At 35.9% G+C, this 26,525-nt stretch overlaps 2 protein-coding genes and 2 pseudogenes across 2 annotated transcripts; 1 reads left to right on the top strand and 3 right to left on the bottom strand.

The window, feature by feature from the left end:
* The first annotated feature begins 12,660 nt into the window (after positions 1-12,660).
* On the top strand, positions 12,661-13,381 carry LOC122309796 (kiwellin-1-like). Its single transcript, XM_043123453.1, has one exon. It carries the CDS (start codon positions 12,708-12,710, stop codon positions 13,269-13,271), a length of 564 nt encoding a protein of 187 aa, XP_042979387.1. The 5' UTR covers positions 12,661-12,707; the 3' UTR covers positions 13,272-13,381.
* Positions 13,382-14,078: 697 nt separating this feature from the next.
* LOC122309801 lies at positions 14,079-14,584 on the bottom strand (annotated as a pseudogene).
* Positions 14,536-17,642, bottom strand: LOC122309789 (annotated as a pseudogene).
* Positions 17,643-17,786: 144 nt separating this feature from the next.
* On the bottom strand, positions 17,787-23,162 carry LOC122309780 (FT-interacting protein 3-like). Its single transcript, XM_043123435.1, has 2 exons — positions 22,911-23,162; positions 17,787-21,096 (listed from the first exon to the last, which is right to left on the bottom strand). Exon 2 carries the CDS (start codon positions 21,016-21,018, stop codon positions 17,986-17,988), a length of 3,033 nt encoding a protein of 1,010 aa, XP_042979369.1. The 5' UTR covers positions 21,019-21,096; positions 22,911-23,162; the 3' UTR covers positions 17,787-17,985.
* Between the last annotated feature and the right edge of the window lie 3,363 nt (positions 23,163-26,525).

Genomic DNA, 26,525 nt, shown 5'->3' with positions numbered 1-26,525 from the left:
GCGAATTTTTTTTTAATTTTTATTTTAATTTTAATTTTTATGTTCTTTAATGGACAAAATAACCATTAAAAGTGATATTTGGAACTGGAAATATAACCAACATTAACTCTTCCCGACTAACTATGTGGGCTTAACTTAAGAGTAATTTCTATATGCGTATCACATATACAACCATGCATGCAGATTTTGAGGAAATGATACTGTAAAAGAATCCACATGCATCTTCTAACCTAATAGAGCTTAACCCCACGAAATAAGCTCTTAGTGGTGGTCGGCAGTGGTGGTGGCTGGAAGAAGGAAGCTGCACGATGGAGAAGAGAGGGAAAGTGCATGTCGGGCTAGAGAGAGGGAGAGGCGAGAGACAGAGAGAGAGGAAAGGAAAAAGTGAGGAGAAAAAGAGTGGGGCTTGGATATTTAATCCAGACCCTTCGTTTCAAGTTCTTCAAAACGATATAATAGTGAGTTTAAATACTGATTTGAAAATACGTAAGCATTTTATTTAAATTAAAACACTGAGAAGAATTAAGATAGAATATTATTTAATAAACTAAAGTTTATAAAATAATATTTCTTAATCCTTCATCATTAATTAAAATGATGAAGTCTCGTTAGTGATTTGAAGAGAATAAAACCATTTAAATTAATTTAGAGTTTTCAACATAATTTAAATCTTATAATATTTTAAATGACTAAAATATTTAATTTAATTAATTTTTCACAATTATAATATTTTTGGTGCTCTTCAAAAATATTATAATTGTGAAATATCACATATAAATATTTTCAGAATATTTAAAATATCCGTAAGTTTTAAAATATTGAACTTGCTTTGAAATTTGCTTGGTATCTTTTAAAACACGCTATCAATGTACGGCACATAGATTTAAGTTCATAATTATAAAATAAAGAATGAGCGGATTATTACAATTCCCCAAAGAGATTTGGACTGGACAACAATACCTAGAGGCCCATGGGCTCGAAATAGTAAGCTTGATCAATGAAGGCTAAGATCGTAAACTATCAAAACGCACCAATACAGAATTTGAATCCAATTGACATTAATAGTGATCTAATGACGTAACAAACGCGGAGAAATATTAATAACCTCCAACATGATGCCCGCCCACAATATTTATCCATAGGATAAAGCTTGTATGCCGCCTGGGGTTGACCGTCCGGGTTGACGGCTGGGCAAAAATTTTTTTTTTTTTTTTTACTTAATGATTAAGAAAGTGATTTTAAATGTATTGATGTATTTTTTTTTTTACTTAATGATTAAGAAAGTGATTAAAAAAATTTGAAATGGAAAATGAAAAAAAAAAATTAACGGCCCAGCGGTACATTTGGGGCGGCATAGTAGCCAGACCCTTATCCATAATATTAATTCTCCTTAGCACAGTATGGCCATATAAGCAAATTTGAAGTTTTAACAGTCCACATATTAGATAGAATCAAGCTATAACGCAAACCTTGATAATTGAACACTCAATCTATATAAATAGAGGTCAAAGTACATACCAAAGGTAACTTCTCAATTTGAAAACTAAAAGACTCCATATGCTCGATTCTCACTAACTTAAGCATCAGAGGTACCCCTTCCCACAAGGAGCCCCTTTATCTTTGTGGTGCAGGTTGCTAGAGGCCATTTGTAGCAGTACGAAACACGTCCGCAACAATAACAATAAACTGAAACTAAAAAGACTTAATACCAGAAAAAACTTAAAAGGAAAAATATAGTTGCAAGCACAATTGTGCACTAATCTGTACACCAATGTGATGTGATTAATCAAAAAGTAGATTTTATTGAAAACAGTGTTAATTTAAATTTTAAATATGAATAAATCAGTATTGGTACACAGATTAGTGTGCGACTGTGCTTCTATGTAGCAAAACTCAACTTAAAAATAAAAAAGAGAAAGATTAGTGGTTGATAAAGCTACCGAGAGTTGGGTTCGGACACTTTTTTTTAAACTTAGTGATTAAAGATGTGTTTTTTTAATGACATTGTGAAAAAAAATTTAATGTTTAAGGATATAACAAATCTATGAAAAGAGAAAAAGAAAAAGAGGATTTGGCCTTCTTGGGACTAGTATTCACTGCCAATGTCTAGCCATACAAAGATCAAGCTAACAATCAAGAGCTTTCAGAAAGATTGGGATGGTGGTTGACCATCGGAATGCGAAAACAATTAACTATCACCCTGATGACACTCCTATATATGGTGGCACTGTGCCAAGGTGGTCGACGAGTGTGATTCCAGTACTATGGGTTGTGATGCTAACAATGATTACCATAAAGATGTTTTGAGAAGTAATATCTATTGTGTTACTGAGAGAGTATTCTGTCATTCATATATATCTAGTACCTTGGACAAGCAATTTTATCGAACCTATACAAAATAGAAAGAATGCTAGAATAAAGGAAATTACACATTAACTATATAAAGCAGATTGACTTTCCAAGTTTGTTCATGTTGCTAAGATATTGCTATTTGCTAAGATATTGTTGCTTGATTGTAGCTCATCTGTTTTATTGTTGACTTCATTCCATATATTCCCCCTCAAACTTGGTTGTGGTAGGTAACAAAGGCCAAGTTTGTCTCTAAGTATTTTGAATGGACCCTTAAGTAATGACTTCGTAAAAATATCAACAAGTTGATCAAGTGATGTAATATACTTAGTCTCTAAGAAACCGAGTGCTACTCTCTCTCTGACATAATGATAATCAAGTTCTATACCCTTTGTTCGAGCATGTAGAACAGAATTTACTAACATATACAAAGCACTCAAATTATCACAGTCTAGAATTGGTGCTTTCGGTAGTGGCACTCCAAGGTCTCTAAGAAGAATTAAGAGCCAAGTTAACGCAGCTACAGTAGATGCCATGGCCCTATATTCAACCTTAGCACTTGATCTAGATATTGTAGGTTGCTTCTTTGCATTCCATAAGATACAATTGCTGCCAAGGAAATTACTGTACCTGTGACGCCCCCAAATTCCGTTTGGGATTGGACGGACATTTGAAGCGTCGAGACATGCAACACAAGGTTACCTGCCCCCATTCATGACATATAAGATGCAATGTTCCTAACATGCATCTAACATTATGCAATATTTGCAACGGATAATTTTTTTTTCTTTAGCAATACTATGCACCAAATTGAAAATATCCCAAATGCTTAAAACATACTTCATACATAAAGACCCATTGAATAGATCACAACACTAGTCCAAAATAGTTATGATCTAAAAAGTACTAAAGATGCAACTCCATTGTACAAGTAGTAATTTACGTTAACTACTATATTAACATTGACATTGCACCGTCGCTTAGTCAACTGTGTCTAGTTGATCAGCTCCTGATTCTCCTTCAGGTCCTGTAACAAGATCTACCATTCGGGGGGAATGGTAGTTGGGACTACCAAAGTGAGATTTGATTACAAATCTCAGTAAGTTAATAAAAAAACTTCCACACAAGCTAATGATGCATGCATGACAGTAAAAGCATAAATGCATAATCAAATTCATAAGTAATTAAAACATAACTTGGCGTACAACATAGCATAATTGACATAACTTAAATTGAAACATGAACTGAACTTGACTTGACATGAACTTGATCTGAAACTTGACTTAACATGAAAAATACATACTCTACAGTTGTTGTGGCCTCATGTATTCTACGTGTAAATACATACTCCACAGTTATTGTGGCCCCATGTATTCTACACAAACTTGACTTAACATGAAAAATACATACTCCACAGTTGTTGTGGCCCCATGTATTTTACGTGTAAATACATATTCCACAGTTGTTGTGGCCCCATGTATTCTACACAAACTTGACTTAACATGAAAAATACATACTCCACAGTTGTTGTGGCCCCATGTATTCTACGAAAACTTATTCTTTAACTGCTTAAATACATACTCCACAGTTGTTGTGGCCCCATGTATTCTACGTGTCACAATTGCTGTGTCTCACGTAGTGTATGCTTCACAATTGTTGTGACCCCATACATAAGTAATCAAGATGAAACGTGACTGGAATATGAAATGACTGAAGCCCTGACGTAACATAACGTGACTTGAATATAACTTGAAATACATGACCAACTTGAGATAGAAATATTTCGTAACATGACATAACATATAATAGACAACATATTTAACATGACATACTTGCAACAGTGAATATTACATGACTTGACATACATGTAATAGATGGCATACTTAGCATGATGTACTTGTAATGTACAGCAATACATGACAGAATATATTATGTAACAGATAAAAACTGATGACAGAATAAAATTCTGTATAACAAACAATTACGTGATAACTTGGCATGGCATGACATATATTATAACACACATACATACACTGTAGTTCCTTTACTTAGCACACATACACAGTAGACTGTTAGTAAGTTAAAAGCTAACTTACCTCGATCTCCGCGTTTCTTATAAAACTTCAAGTGCGACCACAAGGAACTGTAATTAGTGATTCTAAAAGTTAGAACTAAATCACTAATAATTTGAAATATGGAAAATACTAACTTAAAGAGTAAAATTTTCATTTTACTCTCTACATGTGGGAAAATGACCGTTTTGCCCATAACTTAAGGATTTTGCATACTAATTCCAAAAGTTTCCAAAATTTACATTCCTCATGTAACTTTTGTCCTAAACTTAAATATCAACTCAGAAAAATTTAAAACAAAACACAACTATGAAGAACACACTATGGCCGAAACATCCATAGGCCATTTCCCTTGATTTTTGTTGCAATTCCTTCCAACTTCAAAACTCATGCTTAAACCAAAATTTTGAAACAAACATCTTCCACTCTTAAGTTCAAAACCATATTTAAAACATTCATTTAGAAAAAACTAATAATTAATACCAAACTTTTTGTAAAAAAATCCAAGCCTTGAATCACAAGTTTTGACCTTAAATCAAAACATCTCCAAGAATTTTAAAAATCAAATCTTACTTCTAACATATTCATAATATCATCCTAACATCAACCATGCTTTAAATCATCAAACTAAAGTCACCAAAATCACAAAATAACATTTGGAGTTTTTGGTTTTACACTTAGTCCAAAAACAGAAACTTTTTCCTCAACTAGTTTTGATAAATCTCTTGATCTATGATTTATAAATATATGATCTTCAAATCAAACCATCACATGGTTTAAAAAGATGTCCTAAAACATATATAAGCTTCTAATTCAAGATCACATGGTTAGAAATTAACCAAAACATAAATTTAGCCAAGAATATCCACACTTTGGCTTATTTGAATATCTCTTTGCATAAAATTTCATATCTTTGAAACTAACATCAAATATCTTCAAAATAATAATATAACATGTATATAAGATACTTAGGATCCTCCAATAAAATTATTAAAGTCATTAGAATAGGTTTAGACCACCAAAGAGTTAAACTTTCTCAAAACAGAAACTGTTTTTCTTCTTCCAGTTTCTAAGTTTCTAAATCTAAGAAAATCTTTCATCAAAACCTTTAATCATGCAAAAATCCTCAACCAATAGTCACATATACATGTTAACAATACTCCATAAAAATTTGGGACCAATATCTATCCATTAGCTTGGTCAAAAACTCCAAACTATAACATATTCTCCAGTTTATCTCCCAGAATGACCTTTCTATAGTTTACACAATATTTGACTAACCAAATGATTTTCAAATGGGACAAATAAGATATCCATGTAAACTAGACTAAAAAAGGAACAACTTATATGAAGGAGACTTTATGATAAAACACTTATAAAAGCTTCGAAATGGGTGTGCAAAAGACCTCCTAAAAGCTGTCCGAGAGAGAGTGTTTGATATTCTTTCAATGGAAAGTATAAATGAAGATAATTTCGTGGGGAGAGGTAGCTGGAGATACTTATGGATGAGATATGGAAGAGATGAGGCTGGATTTGAGAGTTAAGTGTAGTTTTCTCCTATCCAAAATATCTATAAAAGATTATCTCATAATATTCTATCCAATAGTATCTACAAAAAATCAACTTAAGATAATTTTATCTAATAATATCTATAAAAATTAACTCAAAATATTTTTACCCAATAATATTCATGAAATTATCTCAATATATTTCTTTTTATCCAATAATATCTACAGTTTTGAACATACGTTTTGTCCGAAAATATGAAAAAATGTTATTGCGCCATAAGACTTTAAATAACCCTCCGAGTTTAATGGCACAAACCATAATACATTTTGACACTTCTAACTATCTCCAATAATAAAAAACACTTCTGATACCATAGTAAATAATAACACTAATTATGTAGTTAGACAAAAACCTATACGATTAATGGATTCGTGAAAACTTATGGAGTTTTCACGAGGTTCCTAAAGTTAATAAAAATTTCACAATTGAATTTCTAGCGGGCTGTTACAGTACCCTGATGTAGATCTTCTTGTGGCTAGGCAACCAGCCTAATATGCATTAGAAAAACCATAGAGATCTAATGAGCTGCTTGAGGTGATTTGTAGGCCAAGGTGTGTAGTGCCCTGCAAGTACCTCATAATCCTCTTAACAAGCTTGAAATGAGTAACAATTGGTGATTGCATGAATTGGCAAACATAGTTGACACAAAATGATAGATCTGGTCTTGTAAAAGTCAAGTACTGCAGCCCTCAAACAATATTTCTAGTTGATCAAAGGTAGTGAGGTGTTGACCTTTTGATGGCTTAGGCATAGGTTTGCAAGTCCATAATATACCTATGCTGAGATAAGAAAAGATCTGAACCAAGTTTATGAACTTTTATTCCTAGAAAATGGTGAAGAAAACCAAGATCTTTAATTGAGAACTGAGAGCTGAGCTTGGAAATCAGCCATTGAATTCGATTGGGATTTTCACCTGTTACTATCATATCATCTAAATATAATAGAAGTATTAGTATCTCATGTTTAGAGTGAAATATAAACAAACTTGGATCTACTGAACTTGAATAAAACCCAAGTTGTAAAAGGAAATCACTGAGTCTGTCAAACCAGGCTCGAGGAGCCTGTTTGAGGCCATACAAGGCTCAAGTGAGTTTGCATGCATGCTAAGGATGATGCTCATTACATAGTCTGGTGGCTGATGTATGTAAACATGCTTGTTAAGGAAGCCATGAAGAAAAGCATTCCTAACATCTAATTGATGAAGTTCCCAATTTTTAACGGTGGCAAGTGTGAGAAATACTAGCAAGCTTCACAACTAGAGAAAATGTTTCTAAGAAATCCACACCATCCACTTGACTAAACCCTTTGGCAACTAATCTTGCTTTAAGTCTTTCAAGTGTGCCATCTGCCTTTAGCTTAGCCTTGTACACCCACTTTGATCCAATGACATTCATGTCAGCAGTTCTTGGAACCAATTCCCAAGTTTTATTAACTGCAAGTGCAGCTTGCTCTTCTTCCATTGCAGCATCCTAGCCAGAGAGATTTCTTGCAGATTTTATAGACTTTAGCTCAGCAGGAATGGGGACCAGATTATGCAAGTTTGCATAACGTGGGTTAGGTTTGTGTATTCCACACCTAGCCCTTGTTTGCATAGGACGCTGAATTGGAAGTTCCTACACAGCAGGTTCAATGGGAATAGGAGAAGCTGTATGGGGCAAAGGACTTGATTCAGGATGTGATTTAGTAACCAAGCGAGGTGTTAAACTATTGCTCTCTGTCTGAACTAATAATAAGGGAGAAGGAGCAAAGGCAGAGAGCAAAGGCTGCAAAACAGATTCCTGGGAAGTGCCATTGTATCATTCAATGAAACTGGGAAATTTCCCTTCAACAGGAGGAGAATCATATAGCATAGTTGGCTTAGAATAAGGTAGAACAAACTCATCAAACACAATATGCCTTGATGTATAGATTCAACCAGTTGATGGATAAAGGCATTTGTAGCCTTTGTGTTTGGTGCTATATCCAATAAAGACACATGGCAATGACTTAGGTTCAAGCTTATCGGAGCTATAATCTCCAAGATAAGGAAAACATCTAGATCCAAGTGTTCTAAAAAGGCTATAGTCAGGATGTTTATCATAGAATCGGAAGAAATGGGAGTCCATATTGAGCACAGGAGATGGCAATCTGTTAAGCAAGAAAACAGTAGCAAAAAAGCAATCTAACCAGAATCTAGATGGGAATTTGGCATGAAACATCATAGTCAAACCTAAGTTGGTTATACTTCTGTGTTTTCTTTCAGCTTTGCCATTTTGTTCAAGTCTTTTTGGATAGGCAGATTGATGAAGAATGTCATGGTTGTAAAAGTACCAAGTGAGGTTCTTGTCATTAAATTCACCTCCTTCATGAATTTGAAAAACACGAGTTTTGGCATTAAATTGGCACATGACAAACATATGAAACTGAATGAAGGCAGAGTGAAGACTAGATTTGTTTTTTAGAGGAATCAACCATTTGAAATTTGTAGCTTCATCAACAAAGATAGCATAGAATCTATATTTTTCTCTACATAGAGTGGGAGCAGGTCCCTATAGATCACAATGCACTTTTTGAAAGGAAGACTGACAATATTTTCTCTTGAAAGAAAAGGCAATTTACAACCTTTTCCCATTTGAAAGCTCATACAAGTTTCAGAAGAAACATGTTTTGAATCAAGAGTAATAAACTTCTTAGTACACATATAGTCCAATACTCTAGAGCTTGGGTGTCCAAGCCTAAGGTGCCAGTTCTCTTTATTGGTGACTCGAAATCTTGAAGAGAAAAAAGTCTTTTTATTCTGAGGAGTTGGGACAGCATCATCAAAGATGTATAGTCCCTTCTGCTTCTTGCCCGTGGCCACTGTCTTCATGGTTACCCTGTCCTTTATCACAAAGCTATGTCCATCAAACTCAAAATTCAATGGATAATTAGATGTAAGCTTACTAACAGATAATAAATCCTTTTTAATGTCAGGTACCACTAGCACATCATTCAACTGAATTGGAGATTGAGAGGAGCCAACCACTACATGACCAACATGAGTAATAGGTAAAACTTTGCCATTGCCAACCATTACACCATCAGAACCATTATATGGAATTAATGAGTGAAGAATCTTCATTAGCAGTCATATGGTCAGTGGCACCCATATCTGGATGCCATGAAGATGTGTTTGGAGCTTCATCCATCTTGATTGCTGCAAAACTCTAAGGAAGACTGTCATTTGTGAAAGAATGATTAAAGCAATTGAAACACTTGAGTGCAGTGAGGTTTCTTTTGTGACAGATTTGACAAATAACTTCTTCTTTGTTTGCAGACTTGAAATTTGAAGATTGACCACGAGACTAATTGCTGGGGGTGGAGTTGGATTTGGATCCAATGGATTGGCCTTGGACAAAGCCACGACCTTTGGATTTAAAGGAACCTATGTTTGCATTTGGTTTCTTTTATTTGTGTGACTTCTTTCCATAGAAGACCATAAGCAAAGGAGCAGTATTAGATTTGTATCTATTAGCATAGCTTTCCAATATAGTGACTACCTCAGAGTATGATGGAACAGGGGGTTTAAGCATAGTTGCTATAAAAACTTCAAATTCCCTACCAAGACCATTGAGAAGCCACCAAGACTTCTTGTGCTCAGAAACAGGCTTGCCAATAGCAGCAAGTTTGTCACAAATTGTTTTAAACCTCCTCAGGTATTCACTCAAGGAATCATATCCTTTTGTGATGGAGGTAAGTCTTTGCTTAAGGGCAAGACTACGATCAGAAGATACTCTTGCAAAGGCATGAACAAGAGCACTCCAAACCTCCGAGGCAGTGTTTAGGCCAACAACAATACCTAACACTTCCTCGGACAAGGTGGCTGTAAGCCATCCTTTGACCACCCTATCAGACCTGCGCCAGTTTTGATAAGTTGGATTAGGCTAAGATGTATTAGATGCATCTAGAATAAATTGTGGTGGGGGGTGGATGTCACCCATTCAAGAATGTTAAGCATCTGTGTTTTCCAGAGCAGAAAGTTTGATGAGTTGAGTTAGAAAGAAACATAGTTGGATACATTCTGTGACACAAGATATGGATAGGGATCTGAAGATGTTGAGGAAACAAAAGAGGTAGAAGACTCCATGTGACAAGAAAAAAAAAAAACTCCCTAGTAACCCGTATAGGCTCTTGATACCATAAAGATGTTTTAAGAAGTAATATCTCTTGAGTTACTGAGAGAGTATTCTATCATTCATATATATAATACCTTGTACAAGCAATTCTAAATAAGGAAACTATCCAAAATAGAAAGAATGCTAGAATAAAGGAAATTACACATTAACTATATACAGCAGGACACATTAACTATATACAGCAGATTGACTTTCGAAGTTTGTTCATGTTGCTGATATATTACTGTTTGCTGAGATATTGTTGCTTGATTGTAGCTCCTTTGCTTTATTGTTGGCTTCATTCCTTATATACCAACCTCCATGTCCTAACAATATTGTTGTCTAAAGCAATTTGGAAGGCTTTAGGCATGCAAGAAAGTGATTGGGATAAATTAGATATTTTGCTGGTCTGATACTTAACTTCCATTGTATATAAGATATACTACATTAGAGTGGAGATTTGTTGTGAATTATATGCTTGTGTTCGTGATTACTATGAATACAAGTGTGTTTATTTTGTTAGTTTTATTTTTGCTTTTCTATGTTAATTCCCTTGTGTTATACTGTTTACTATGTTTGAAGTTTAATTGCAACACATTTGCAAGACGTTCATGAACCAAATGTCTCATAAGGAAATAAAATCCTGTTAATTTGCCTATCTTTGCGCACCATGATATTATAAGTCCGAATAGGTTTGTTAAGTAACATTGGCTGAGGTAAGTGAGTTACGAGTACATGATCTGCTACCAGTAATTTTCTTGCATCTTGTTTTTTTTTTTTCTTTTTTTTCTTTTTTTTTTTTAAATATTTGATGTCGATTGGTGCAGCTAAAGTGGACTTCCTCCGGTACTAAAAACGTGGTATTTGATAGTGAATAAAATAAATTTGGTATTGGCTGGAATTAAAGAATGAATTTAGTGTGAAAGGAATGAACCGATCTGGCTTGAGGCGACTATAAATATTGATATTCTTACTCTATTCGAGAGAGGGGGAAGCCCCTCCTGGCTGGAGTGGGACTGGCTGGGGTAGGGAAGACGTGGAGAGAGAGAAGAGGAGTAGAGGTGGTTAGAGTTGGGACGGTAGAGAGGGTGAGTAGAGAGGGAGACGTGATTTGCTGGGATTGATTTACGTGGAAGTCTTAGAAAGGAAAGAATTGGGGGTGCCGTGCCGTGCCGTGCTTGACTTGGATTGGAGTGAATCTATAGTGAAGAGTGGGTTAGAGTTGGACGTGGAAGTCTATAGTCAGGAGAGACGGTGGTCTTGCAGAAGGAGTGTCGGTTGGATTAATTTTTCTGTATTCTTTTGCAGGAATTGGATTAATTGGGGAAGAGAGTGTCGGTGAGAGGCATTTTTCATCCAAACAGAAAGAGGCAGTGGCTGGGATTAATTTTCCAGAGAGGGACATAGAGTATGTGGAGAGTTGAGAGTCGGTCAGAAGTTGGAGTTGAGAGAGGTGTCGGTGGTTTTCAAAGAATGAAAGGAGTGAGTCGGTCATTGGGATTTGCTGGAGTTGAAGGGAGTCGGCTGGAATTAGTTTGATGTTGCTGAAAGTGCAGGGGTACGTGGGGAGTTGAGAGATGCTGGGAGAATTTTCTGGAGCTGGATTAGAGTCGGTCATTGAGGTAGCGACGTGGGAAGTGGAGAGACATTGAGATGGAGAGAGGGTGAGAAGAGAATGGTGCAGGCGAGAGAGAGAGTTTTGATTGGGTGAGTGAAAGAGTCGGTGCGTGCAAGGAGTTTGCAGGAGGGTCGGTGCTGTTTTTGAAAGGGGTGAGTCGGTTGAAGGGAATTAGCTGGAGTAATTTAATTGGCTATTTTGATAGAGAGTGTAAGTAGAGAGGGGGACGTGTAGGGAAAAGAAAGGGGTTGTATTGTGCTGGAATTGAAGAAGGGGTTGTGTCGGTGCATGAGTTTTCTGGAGCTAGATGGTACGTGCAGCGTTGGAGTTAGGGGGAGTGATTTAAGAGAACATCATCTTAGGATTTTAAAGTTTAAAAAAAAAAAAAAGTTAGTGAAATTGGCTTCAATAACAGCAAGCATTAAACTACAATCAAGCTTGAAAATAAGAAGAACTTGCCGAGGAACAAATATTGGGAGCAACAATCTTAACAAACAAGCATCAAAAGTCCTCAAAAACCTGTCAAGTTTATGAAATAAAATGTTGCAAGTCAAGCAGTTCTGTTTGGATCAAACTGTGACATCTAAAGCGCGCATTGCTGGATCTGCATCTCAAGGCTGATTGACTGCCCGGCCATAAGATTGAGATGTTAGATGCTGGCTAAAAGATACAAAAGTAGGGCTTCGTATATGGTTACGTACGTAATCAACACGTATAGCTTTATTATAATATGGTTTTATATTTAATTTGAATCGTTGAGTCGAGTTTTGTTCTTTTCCAAGATGCATGTAAATACCAAATCACCTTTCAAAGAAAAACTACTATATTTCCTCAAAAGATAATGACTACACACATGTCCCACTGTGACATTAAAAATATCTAGTTGGAGCAGTTATCTCTATAAATAGGACACAGCCACTACAACTTCTTCACACCAAACATAACCAAAGTAAAAGAGGAAAAAAGATGAAGAATCAAATTTGTTTTACAAGCTTTGCCTTCTTCTTTCTTCTTCTCACAAAGTGGTTTAGAGTTGAAGCTCAGACTTGCAAGCCTAGTGGTATAATACGGGGGAAAAAGCCTCCACCAGGACAGTGTAACCAAATGAACGACTCTGATTGTTGTGTGCAAAGCAAGCCTTACACTATTTATAAGTGTTCACCCCCAGTGTCTAGCCATACAAAGGCGAAACTAACCATCAATAGCTTTCAGAAAGGTGGGGATGGTGGTGGACCATCAGAATGCGACAACAAGTATCACCCTGATGACACTCCTGTGGTAGCACTGTCAACAGGCTGGTTCAATAATAAGCAGAGATGTTCGAATTATATTACCATCTATGGCAATGGAAGGAGCGTCAAGGCCAAGGTAGTTGATGAGTGTGATTCCACTACGGGTTGTGATGCCGATCATGATTACCAACCTCCATGTTCTAACAACATTGTTGATGCCTCTAAAGCTATTTGGAAGGCTCTGGGAGTGCCAAAAAGTGATTGGGGTAAATTAGACATTTATTGGTCTGATGCTTAGTTTCCATTGTATTTAAGATATACTACACCTGTGTGGAGGTTTACTTTGATTTGTAGTTTGTACGCGTATGATATTACTATGAATACATAGTCATGTTTTTTTTGCTAGAATTTCTGCGTTATTCCGGAGTATATGGTATTCCATTTACGATTTTTAATTTGCAACTTGCTAGTACTTCATGAACCGAATGCCTAAGAAGTTTGTTTTTTTTTTTTTAAACTCCGAATACCTAAGAAATTAAAACCCTGTTTGTATTCAGCACCCTAAAAGTTTTGCATCAAATATATCTATTATGTTGTATTAAGTGCTCATGGGGATCTTGGAGTTGGGATGTACAACAGGCCACGAAGCGAGTGACATTTGCTATGGGTAATTTTCCACGAAAGATACAATAAAAACTATGCTAAAAACTATTTTTCCAGTCTCGCCATGACGGTGGAGCCTGCTAAAATTTTCTATGAATAACCCCAAAATATATAGGTCCCTACTCTCTTCTTTATCGGTTTCTTGTTTGTCATGATGTGCACCATACTCACATGGAAGTAATCCAGTTTTCTCAAAAGGCTGTTGATTTTCTTATGTCTTTGTTCTATTGACGAAACAACTAAACCCACATATCTTTTCTCGCAAAAACCATGGGTGCAATATTATATAGGACGTGTACTCCATACTAGCTTGCAAATATAATTTTTCAAATACTACAAGATTCTACAAGTATGGCCGATGATAAAAAGCAACTACAATATATAACATCAAGAGGACTTGCAAGTTTTATTTTAAAGGCAATCCGTATGGAAGTAATTAAGCTTAAAACCTTGTAATGTCTAGTCCACCCCAATCATCATGAAGTACACCCAAGGCTTCCCACAATGCCCTAATGGCATATCAAGAATGTTGTTCGGATATAGAAGGCTGATAATCATGGTCTGCATCACACCCTATAGTTGAATCACACTCATCTACCACCACAGCTACCACAGTCCGCCCATTGGCTCTAATGGTGATATTTTTATGGCATCTCTTCTTTTCGTTGAACCATCCAGTCGATAGCGCTCGCCACCACAGGTTTGTCATTAGAGTGGACTGGTCGTCACATTCTGATGGGCCACCGCCATCTCCTCCCTCCTCAAAGCTGTTGAGGGTGAGAAAGGCTTTTGTGTGGCAAACTACTGATGGTGAGCACTCGAAATAAGTTGTGTATATCTTGTCTTCAACACAACATTCTGAGTCATTCTCAGTGTTGCATTTCCCAAGAGGGGGTTCTTTCTCCTTATGTTGCCACTTGGATTGCATTTCTTAGCTTTTACGCCCAAACAATTTGTTCATCAATGTCCCCATAATACACTCCTTAAAAGAATATCAGATTTGGTTTAAATTATTCGATTTAAGAAGAAGATTTATGATTATACACCCAGAAAACCTTTTATTTCTATTTAGGTTTAACTTTGAGGACTGCATACCATCTATGCAAAAGGTGTCCCAATTTTATTCAAAGTAGCCAGTTCTCAAAACATGTATATCTTTTGGTCAGTTACAGAATAGTATCAAAAAGCATGATTTATGGAGAAAATGGTTGCGTGATGTGATTTGTTGTCTACACCCATGCCACAAGATGATAACCAGCGCCCATCTATTAATGCACAATCAAACATATGAGACATAATAATCAAACCAGCTGAAGAGAAAATATTTTGTACCTGCCACCCTTTGCACTATCCACAAGAATCCAATCAACTAGAGAGCATTCTTCATCAGAAATTTGGTAGAAGGTTTCCATCTTCATTTGCATGAAGAACATATATTAGTCGCTTCTCTTGCAATATAACCGGAAAAGCCTCTCGAGAACCATTTCCATGAAGCTGCATCACCTCAAATCAATGCCATACTAACTATCTCGTTGTACTCTATGCAAGGTGATGAGGATTAGGCAAATATGTACCTGCAAAAGTTCAAGGTTCGATGCATCAGAAGCTCTTAATATGGTGTCTGCGTCATCATCCACAAATACTCCAACAGGCTCTGCCCCATATTCCCTTGCAACTTTCGAAATTTCCTTCACTTCCGATAGTGAAACAGAATGTTTTGAATTGGGCCAAATAATCATCCCAATAAAATCAGCACCAGCTTCTGTTGCCATTGCAGCGTCTTTAGCTGATGTAATCCCGCACATTTTAACCAGAGGCCTAGTCTTTTCATGTTCCTCAAGACTGAAGGAGACTTTTTCTGACTGGGAAAACTTGCAAGTAAATTTATTCTGCGTAGATGACCTGATTCTTGAAAAGTGTAGTATTTGCCCTTTTATTTCTGCAAGTACAGTGGAGAAATAAACATAGATTCAACATTCGTAAAGTCATTCATACCAACAAATACTCATCTTGTGCACACAATCAAGCAAACAGTGTGAATGAATGAGGATAGATGTTGGTGCATTTTCAATCCCATTGTATGATTCTACAATGCAAAAAATAAAATAGCATCAGTGATTTGTCTCCAGTGCAAGCTCACAATTTGCAGCTGAAAGTGGCTTCCAATAGTTAACTCTGCAAACATAAGACACCCTAGATCAAATGCATTCCAGCATACAGAGCATGAAATGCAAAATAATTACACTTTGCTTCCCTGATGTGATAATGCAAACTTGGAGACATCTTGTCACATAACAACTAAAAAAAGTTTTTACTTAGCTATTAGAAGAAATGATTTGGATCAGCATAGCAATACAACAATATGGCTACCGTGGGGGATAGATAACTAGTAAGACCAAAAAACAATTTTATTACCCGAAAACACAAAGGGTAAGCATGTAATAAGCCAGCGATCCGTCTGGTTAAGAAGATACGAATATGGCTTATTTTTTCCAGGACGAACTTGATCCCCCATGCCTAGAGTTCATCCATGGCTCCATAAGAGGCTCCATTTTCAAGGCAGGGTCTCAGCAAGTTAAAATGGGCAAATGCTTAAAATCTTACTGTGCAAAAATATAACATAAACCTGTTTTGGTATGCTTGATTGTGACAAATGCCTGAAGTGGTAAAGGTTTCAATTGGGCCCGGTTTAAGCTATCAATGATTAAAACCATGGGCCCGGTTTAAGCTATCAATGATTAAAACCAAACATGCTTGGCTCCTGGCTGGAGGGATCAGCCCTGAGAACGTCTGTGAAGCTCTTTCTACTCTCCAACCTACAGCGGTCGATGTCAGTAGTGGCATTTGTGCTTCAGATGGCATTCAGAAAGAGCAATCGCGGATATCTTCCTTTGAGTGCTGTAAATTCTGTACACCATTGAGTTATAATAACAAAATGATTCAGAACTTCAGGACTTGAATTGTAGAGATTGTCTAATTGGCATGAATCTGGTGGTATTCTATGTTTAAATCATCAAATATGTCTGATTAGGGGTCTAATATTAGAACTAGTTTATGATCTTTTGAGTTTGCGAATGTAACAATAGAATCATATCGACTATATCTCTGGTGAAGATAAAGCCAAACTGATACTTGAGAATTAAAGAGATCAACGAAGCGACGAGGTGCGCTTCAGAGTTCTTATTACGTGGATTAAACACAAACATAAGTGGAAGATCTACGTATTTATGCATCACCCCTGAAACCGTTGCTGGACTAACTCATCAGTTTTGGAACATTTTTATGGTACTAGTCGAGTTACACCATGTCACCAACCCAACTAGATTACACGACATTAGTGCTCAAGTACTTGTTACAACGAGTGAATGACAATCCGCAATGTCATTTTTTCTAGCAAAATCCGTGCTATACACCATGGTGCACGTCCTGGAGATGTGATCCCACTCAATAGCCAAAAACAAAAGGGTGGCTTCATTGAATAAGAACCAAGTTAATCCTCTCATTCAGACATTTTACCCCATATCCGCTAAATATTCAGCTATTTTATATTGGAGAAGCCATCATAGTATTGCCACCATGTGCCTGAAATTTACAGAGTTCCAGTCAAGGTCCCCAGGCTAGCGGCACGACAACTAACGCCCGTTTGCCGAAAGAAGAATAGAATATAAGAAAGAGTTTTTTTCGGTTTTCGAGAAAATATGGAGACAACGCAACATGGCAGACCCAAGAAATGCACCTATATCACATGGATCGACTGAATTATCAATTTACAAAACAATGAAAACATGATTCATAGAAATTGTTTGCGCCCAAAAATTATAAGCTTAATACTTAAGCATACTCCAAAACCAACGCCCTAACAACTTGGGCCTACCTCTAGGATTTTTATTTTTTTTATTTTTTATGTAAGGGAGCTCTCCAAGGTAGGGCTCTTTAGATCCATTCCTGTAGAGTAAACCTCAATCTCGTGTATGTTCAAAAATTTCCCTACACAAAACTGGTTAAACTGCTGATTTTTCATTAAGGGTGACTCCCAAAAGATTGTTTGCACCATAAAGTGTTCAACCTTAAACCTTAAAAAGAGTGATACCCCAAGACCAAGAAATAAAACCTTTAGGAATTAATCTAAAAAGACATTCAGGCCAAGAAGTTATTCAAACTCACAAATAAACAGCAATTTATACAAAACTACAATGGATATCATAAGCTTCGATTCATTTGTATCAACTTACATGACAGGAAAACATAAGCAACAGAAACTAGAGATGGACAAAACATTTACAATCCCTGCAAAACACATCCAAAACCCTTACGCGCTGAAAGGAGAATGTTTTGACACAAAATCGAGTCTACAGCATGATATCTGTCCTGGCTGGCAGCCTGCGGAAGAAATTAAGTGGTGCTGCTGGGGTCCTTCGCCGAAACCTGGGGTGTCTCATGATGTAAAACCCGGCCAGAAGAACTATCACCTGGAAAGGTGTCACATACAATACAATGGCAGACACAAAACAAAAGAGCACAAATATAATGGTGGCACGAGTATCCCGCCAGCTTAGGAGTGCCTGGACTCGCTCTAGTTGGGAAGCCATGTCCCCCACAACATTCTGAATTTTCCCGGCCACAATCCTTAACCGATCATATCTTGCTCGAACTATGTCCGGACCCCGTTGTGATGGAAATGGATCGAATTCTTCATCAAGCTCATCAGGATGAGCTGAATCCGCATAAGAGATTTTTGTATTCATATGAGGAGGATCTTTTGGACGGAACCTCAAATTCCAAAATCCTATCACGACCAAGTACAGAAAAACTGTTGGTAGAATCAGCTCCGGAAAACACACGAGCATGACAAAGAGAACATGTACCAGTACTGCTGTTATTGGGTTCTTCCACATGCATACATCCCCGAACCACTTTCCAACTGCCAGTAATCCTGAGAAAACCGACATCACCCTGAAAAAGTTTGCCTTGCTACGCCGCATGCTCCAAAGATGAGAGTGTGCATCAGACATGTACTCAACTACCTCCCTCCTAAGTGGGGGTTCTGCTCGACCAAGCCTTGCTGCCACTATGCTTACAGCCTGGTGACGCAACCAGTCCTGCTGCATCACACTCAGGGGCCTTATGTAGTGCATCTTCGGCAGAACAGGTCGAGAGTATATCATCATCATGTTCATCAGTGACGTGCACGAGAACCGTATTGCCAGATGTAATTCACCCATTTTTTTGACACCAGAAGGATGCAGGACTAGCAATGGATAAGAGTGGGTGTAAACTCGGCCAGTCTCAAGAGTAGAAATTCGAATACGAACTTTGCCGACTTTTGAGTCTTTGTGATCATTTGAACCACCAATGTGGCTGTCATCGAAAACCCCAACTGTAATAACCGTAGCTGGATCGTAAACCTCCCAAGTGTACTGTTCATTATACTTTGGACTCAAGCTGTTCATTATTGTTCGAGTTCGAACCCATTTGTGACCATACTTTGCTACGCAATACGTGTCTGCTGTACCTTTCTCTTCCCTTGTTTTAATCGGGTGGAGCCCATCAGCATTCAGAATGCCGAGTTCCAAGACACCAATTGAAGGCTTCCAGAGCTGCTTTGCTGTGGGACGGAGGTCACTACTGTAGTGAGTAGGCTCATCAAGCACATGGTAACCTCCATCGAGACATACACTGAGATGTAATTTACTAGAGAACTTTTCTTTCTTTGCATGATCCCCATCCATGGCAGCTGACACAGACTTTTCAATGTTGAACCACCGGCTTCGGATGAATCGATCATCAGCACGCCTCTCAACCATATTTAAAGGTATAACAACCTTCCCAATTGTCTCCTCTTTGGTGGGACCAAGTCGATCTTCAACTGAAAGGACCAGAAGTTCTTCAAAAGGCTCAGAAGCAACAAGCAAGAACTCCTCCCTCCAGACTGCATTAAGACTTCGCACTTGAGTTGATTTTGTCTTTAACAGCTGGTTACCAATCTGGACCTTAACATATGCATCTGGAAAACGAGACTTGTCAGATACGACCAAGTCTTGTGCCTCAATTATATTAACACGAACATACCATAATCTGGGTGAATGGTAAACTTTCGAGCGGGTATGTGAGCTGATAGTTGAAGAGCTATCATTGGAAGTATATGCATCCGAGTGCCAAGCATCAGGAAAGGCCTCATCAGCTTGTGTGCCATTCCAGACAGCAAGCATTAGCTCTCCTTTTGTCTTCTCCCCTTTCTTGTCTTCAAGCCTATACCATTCTGGAGCCAAAGGACTATCAGGTGGAACCCGTGTAGGCACTTCGCGGAGATCAAACCGCAGAAGCCCAACAAAGTCATCTTTTATCATATCCTTATCCTTTACTACAACTTCCAGAAAACTTGACGCTACATTGTCCTTTGCAAAGGCAAACACCTCATTCCACTCAGGGTTTTGTTTTTTCTCAAAGTGCTTCGTAATTCCTTTGAAGTTCCCAACTTTTACTTCAACAAAAGGGTCAAGGCTACCAGTCACATCTTTTGAAGGAAGATCACGAGCTTTCACAACACGTACAAAAAGGTACTGCATCTGCTCAACGAGATCATATGTGCTAACTGGCCTGTCTCCACGAATTACTCGACCATGAACAATCTGTCCCCCTCCAAGGTGAGGACTCGTCTCTCTAACTGTATAATCAGCTGATTGTGATGATGAACCCGAATACATCTGAAAAACTTTTGGGACCTGTGGTTGAGATTTCATCTCTTGCATCCCATAGTTTACAGTTGACTGGGTTACCATCGAGGGAATGTTCTGCTGAAGTGGTTGTGCAGGACTCGCGTTAGGAAGGTGGTTGAATGTGTGTCTTGCCCGGGACTTTTCATTAGAGAATAGGTTTGGGAGAAATTTTTGAACGTGTTCTACTGGTTCTTGACTTTGGATTGAATCTGAGCCTGTATGCAGAGAGGATTCCATTGCAGGGAGTGGGTTTGAGGATTTTATAGAAGGATCATCAGTGACAAAGACTTTCAGACCAAGCTCCCCTTTTACGCGTGATAAAAAACTACGTTTTTCAAGAGGGTAGTGCAAAACAACAGCATCAGAATATGGCACAAATGATGTCCCAGTAAGACGAACCTTACCAAGGAAGGATTTTGAGTTGTTGGCTTTATTAAGGTTATAGATATAGGCATCAAGGGTGAGGTTAGATAGGATGTTTGGGTCAGAGACATTGAAGTAAAAGCGTTCATTCCAAACAGGATTCAGGTCTTTCTCTTTAGTAGCGGTCCGGAATCTTTGTCCATCAAAGTGGAGTTCCACAAAAGTATTAGATGAGCCCTGCCCATCTTTGGCCATAAGGTCATGAGCACTCACAACTTCAACCCCTAGTTTGAGATTACTCATGATGTGTATGTTTAGAACTGGCAAGAGATAAGTGAAAATTATATAAGAAGCCACTCGCTGGACTTGTCAGTAGGGCACCTGAAAGGCAGGAACAAATAGTCAGCATTGAAAAATATTAACCAAGAAAATAGAGAAGAATAATTAAACAATTCACACATGGACTTGAAAAACTAAAACACTTGAACCGATTGAAAGTTGAAACACGCAAAAAAGAAAATGCAAAATAGAACAAGTTATATTGGATCTAGTCCGCTGTACTTTTGCATCTGTATGCCCAAATTCAAGTCAATATCTTACAAAAACCTGCAATTTCAATCTTACCTAACACGAAGCAAGAATGCGTGAGACACTTAGTTTAATAGAGAGAGAGAGAGAATCCAATATCAGTTTGGAGAGATTTATAATCACAGCAAACATCAACATGTAATCCAACTCTACTAAATTGGTTCCATTCTTAACAATCTGGAGTCAACAGGTTAATCCTGTCTGTCATTCCTCTTAACAATCTAGAGCCAACAAGCATATTTTTAGTTTAGACATAAGCCATTAGGTCTTCCAAAACTATCTCAAGCCCCTTTGATAAACTAATACTTATCTAAAATACATAAGCTGATGAGAAAAAGTAAATTTAATCATTAAATCAATCTAAAATATCCCCTCCCCCCGCTCCATTAAAGAAAATGGGTCCACATTTCCTCTTAGTGAACAGGATCAGACGCATAGCACTTTCAAACTTGTATAGAAAGAAGATAGAAAGATTAATATCATGATAAATTACCATTTACGCCAAAAACCTAGGCTGATGGAAAACACTAAAGTCAATTATCTAATCAATCTACATGCATTCTCTTTTGATTGATTACCCAATTATCAACCCATGACACAGTGCATCGAACTTAAAGTAAAGATAATAACTCCTACAAAGATAATAGTAAGTCGTGGCTCCTTGACAAAGATATTTACTTCTATTACTAATTATGCACCACAGACCGCGTTAATTGGTTTAATTGAAATAAGGTTCCGGTCATCAAATTTTAATCTTTTATTAAAAATCAGACACCATGTATTTTTCTAATTATCTCATATATCTCAGTAAGCAAAACAATAATAGATATATCATGAAACTCCTACGAAAAGTAAGAAGAATCAATAAAATTGCGATAATAACCCTAAATTTTCATTGGCTTCGAAACAAAAGATAAAGAGGGAAAGAAAATTGATGTATCTTTTCAGCAGCAGATTCTTATAGAAAAGCTACATCGCTTTTTTGCTTTCTAATGAAACTAAGAATTAGCGTAGAACAGATAAACGTAAAGAAAAGAGAGAAGGAACAAATAGCGTAAAGTCCTCGACTTTTTGAAATAAGAATCACACCAGAAAATTCCCGAGCCATTTCAGTGGCCATTGACCGTAAAAGAGGGCATGATATACGGAATCTTCAAAAAGAAATTAACATATTTTTAATCGGGACAGAACATAAAAACAAAAACAAAAAACAGAAAAAAAAATCCGAGTCTCTGTAATTAATCCGATCCTCCAAAAATTTCTAGAAAACTAGAGAAAATAATTTTTTGGAAAAATAAACTTTTTTCCAGGACAAAGAGATAAAACAGACTGTTTTCCACCCAGTTACTCTAAAAAGTTTCGGGAAATACTTAAAAGCCAGACTTCAAAGCAAACTTGTGCAAAAATAGTTATCCCCAAAAACAAAATTTCAGAAATTTTCCCACTGGGTCAAAGAACCATTTAGGCTTTAGCTTCAAATACCTCATACACCATCACACAAGAACACCCTCGCGCAGACAAAATCATTTACAGCTGATTAAACCCAAATACAAAAACAAAAAACCACAATAATCAAAACTGAGAAAGAAGAAGAAGATCCGACGCACCTTGTTTCAGAGCAACAGAGAACTTGAGATCAGGAGCCGAGGAATAAAACAAAAACAAAGAACCTGTGATGGTGAGCTCAGAGACAGAGACTTTGAGAAACTAATAAACGAAGGAGAAGAAGGAAAAGAGATGGAAAGCCCGGGATTGGCTCTGGGATGGTTCCAAAAAGGAGAGAGAGAGTCTCCTAGAAAACGAGTAAAACAGGTCTATAATGGAATGGAGGCGAGAAAATAGAAGGATAAAAATGGGAGTAAATGTTAAGCTCTTGAGCATTGCGTGTGGATTATTTGTCTCTGCTCGTTTGTACTGTTCTGTGGGCACGCCATATGTTTCACAAGATAATGTGAATGTACGTATTGGGTTAGAACGCAAAGACTCTCTGCACGAGTCAAGCGCGCGTGCCTTTTCACGAGTCCACAGTTTCTGTAACATCTCCACAACTTGTCCCTTAAGGTTTCCATTTTTTTTTTTTTAAGGCTGGAGATACGAGAATTTTATCCCCCCTATGCTCAGACAACACGATCTTTATGACATAAAAAGAAAAACTAATGATATATTATTGTATTGTATTTGTTGAAAGTGGGAAGATGGAATAAAAAATTATTTAGACAAAAATTGTTTAAAATGTGATTATTTTAGCTTATATGAAAATTATTCTAATCTTTATCTTTTTATTATAAAGTTTTGAGACATAAGAATTTCTTCAGAACGGATCAAAAGATGTTTATATTCGGAATATATGGAAAAATAATTATAAAAAAATCTATGAAAAGCTGTCTTTTACTTAATTATTTAATGTCTGAACCATGTGCTAATTAGATCGGAATCCAGCCATAAATATTCTCCCTTTTACGATTGATCACGAGTTTGTCTTCCCTAATTCAATATAAAAATAGTTACATGATTTTAAATAAAATAATGTCATATACAGTTCTAAATTTCTAGATTATGTAGCTCCAGTATATTCTATTCGAAGAAAAATGAGAAAATTATTAAAATAATAATTTTTTTATGTAAATTTTAGATATATTTATTTTTTTAGGTGAAGACTGTACATTTTATAATTATATATATCATTTTTATATATAGTAATTAGGGGACAAAAAATTATAAAAATATCTAAGTTTTCAAGGTTGGAGAAAAGTTATTAAAAATGTTAATACACTCACACCCTTCTAATGAAAATCTTATATGATTTCTTATCTATCTTTCACGCTAATTGGAGATATAAAGTTTCATGTGGGAAAAAATTAAGTATTTATTTTTTTAGCATTAAATATGAAATGAGGTGAAGTTAGGCACCGCTAAAGTGGAGATAATTAATAATTTCCCCTTAAAATATAATAATTAAAATTATTTTATATTACTTTTTTATATTAACAGTCAAATTTTAATTGACAAGGTATATACGTTATAACTTAAATATTATTAAGTGGGGATAAAAACGGCAAATTATTAGTTTTTTAAGATATTTTTAGTAAATAAAAAACAAAAATTTAATTACATGAAATAGATCACATATTTGTAACATCAGATACGGTTTTAACTTTTGGCTGCGCTCATTAATTCAATAGGTATTTGCGGCGGGATCATTTTAGCCAATGGCCCTTCATTTGTAGTATTTGACATTTGAAAACGATTTTTGTTTTTTTTTTTCTTTTTTAAAGGAATTGAAAACGATTTCTCAAACCATTGATGACGGATCATGTCGGATCATCACGTCCGATCAAGATTTCAGGTCCTGTTTAGATATTACGCTCAGTTGAAATAAATTAAAGTTTTTATAAATAATAATAAAAATAAGTTTTATAGAATTCATATAAAATGTATTTAAATATTAAAATATATTTATATAAGTTAACAAAAATTATGAATCTCACATGTAAAAAAGTATTGAGTACAAATTATAAATTTTACATATAAAGAAATTTTGAGTTAAATAATATTTCGTGATTAGAAAATTGTGTTTGGATATTAGAATAAATCTAAAATAAAATCCAATTGAGTTCATTCAAGGATCCAAACGAAGCTTTAATTTGAAAATAATAAATATTTTGAATACTATTAAATAAATAATAAATATTATAAATTTTTTTTTCTTATTTTTAATTTTTTATTTTATATATTAAGGAATGGGTCAAATACATTATCTCCATTTTGAAGATATGGATATTCTGCTATCATGTCACCCGCCCCGTTAGGTGGTTTTAAGTTGAAAACATTGGTAAGCATATATCAATAGAAGATCCATACATTTTATAAGTATCCCTTGGATTACATATAATTACGATACTAAATAATTTTCTTTCAATATTACAAATAAAGAGAAGTGTTATACATATAAATTTGAATGCTAATATGGTTTAATATAATATATTAAATTTATTTTACAAAAAATAAAATTTCAAATTTAATGAATCACATTCAATCATGTTAATATGTAAACTTTTTTATATATAAGAGTTATGCATACACTTATTTTTATATAGTCTATGTGTATTTTATTAATGTGATTGATTAAATTACATTAATAAAATATATAAAAGAATACGTAAAATTAATTATCTATAAAATTTTTGTATATATAATTGGTATGTCTAAATATTTTAATAAAAATAATAATAATTTAAATAAATTATTCTAAATAGATTTTAGCAGAGGGTGGCTCTCCCAGTTATATTTAGTATAAAAGAGTATTTTTTTTTATTTTTATTTTTTTACATATATTTTTTAATATTTTAAAGCATATTTTTTAAAATTTATAATATTATTAAAAAATATTTTTTTAACTATTAAATAAAAAAATAAAAATAAAAAATTTCCTGACAGCTGGAACAGTGGACTCAGCTTTTTCCTTTCAAAAATGCTATGTGTAGTCATTTTTATGGACTCTTTTGTGCACTCCAGTGCTATGATTAGTTGTGTATTAAAAAAATTAATCCTGCCAATCATATCAGTAAAATGCATAAAAAATACGTAAAAATAACTGTACGTAACATTACTCTTTTCCTTTAGCATAACTTCAATTTTTGTTCCATTATGCTTTTTCAATTTTTTTTTTCTGTTTTTTTATTGGATGTATCCAAAACTAAGGTGGGGTTCATACGGGTTGACACATCGTTATCACCACCTCGATGCTGACACTGCAATTTTAGCTAGGGTAAAAAGTGAACAGAAGGTATGTCAAATGACTAATTTCGCCTCGACTTTTGCTTCAAATGACAAGGAAGGGGTGGAACAAATGGGAATAGTTTAGGTAGGATAAAATAAAGTGATCAGAAGGAGTGCCAAATGACTGATTTCGCCTCGACCTTTGCTTCAAATGACAATGGAGAGGTGGAACAAATGGGGGATGAAAAGGGTAAAGGGCTGGTGGTGGGGTCAACTTGATGGGAATTGAAAAGCATATTGGATATTCCGAACGTGTGGATCCCAATTCCCATGCCCACAAAAGGGAATCACTTTCATAATTTACATCTTCTCTCTCCTCCCATCTTTCACATCCATGTGACCATCTTGGACCACCTCCTCTTCTTTTCATGTTTCCTTTTGTCTACTTGTATTAATAATAGCTAAGAAAATGACGAAAATCATGACAGCGAATTAAAAGCATC

This window comes from Carya illinoinensis, chromosome 1 (genome assembly GCF_018687715.1).
Source record: "Carya illinoinensis cultivar Pawnee chromosome 1, C.illinoinensisPawnee_v1, whole genome shotgun sequence".
Lineage (NCBI taxonomy): Eukaryota > Viridiplantae > Streptophyta > Magnoliopsida > Fagales > Juglandaceae > Carya > Carya illinoinensis.
The sequence above is the reverse complement of the archived record's forward strand: the minus strand, read 5'-3'. Positions and strand labels throughout refer to the sequence as shown.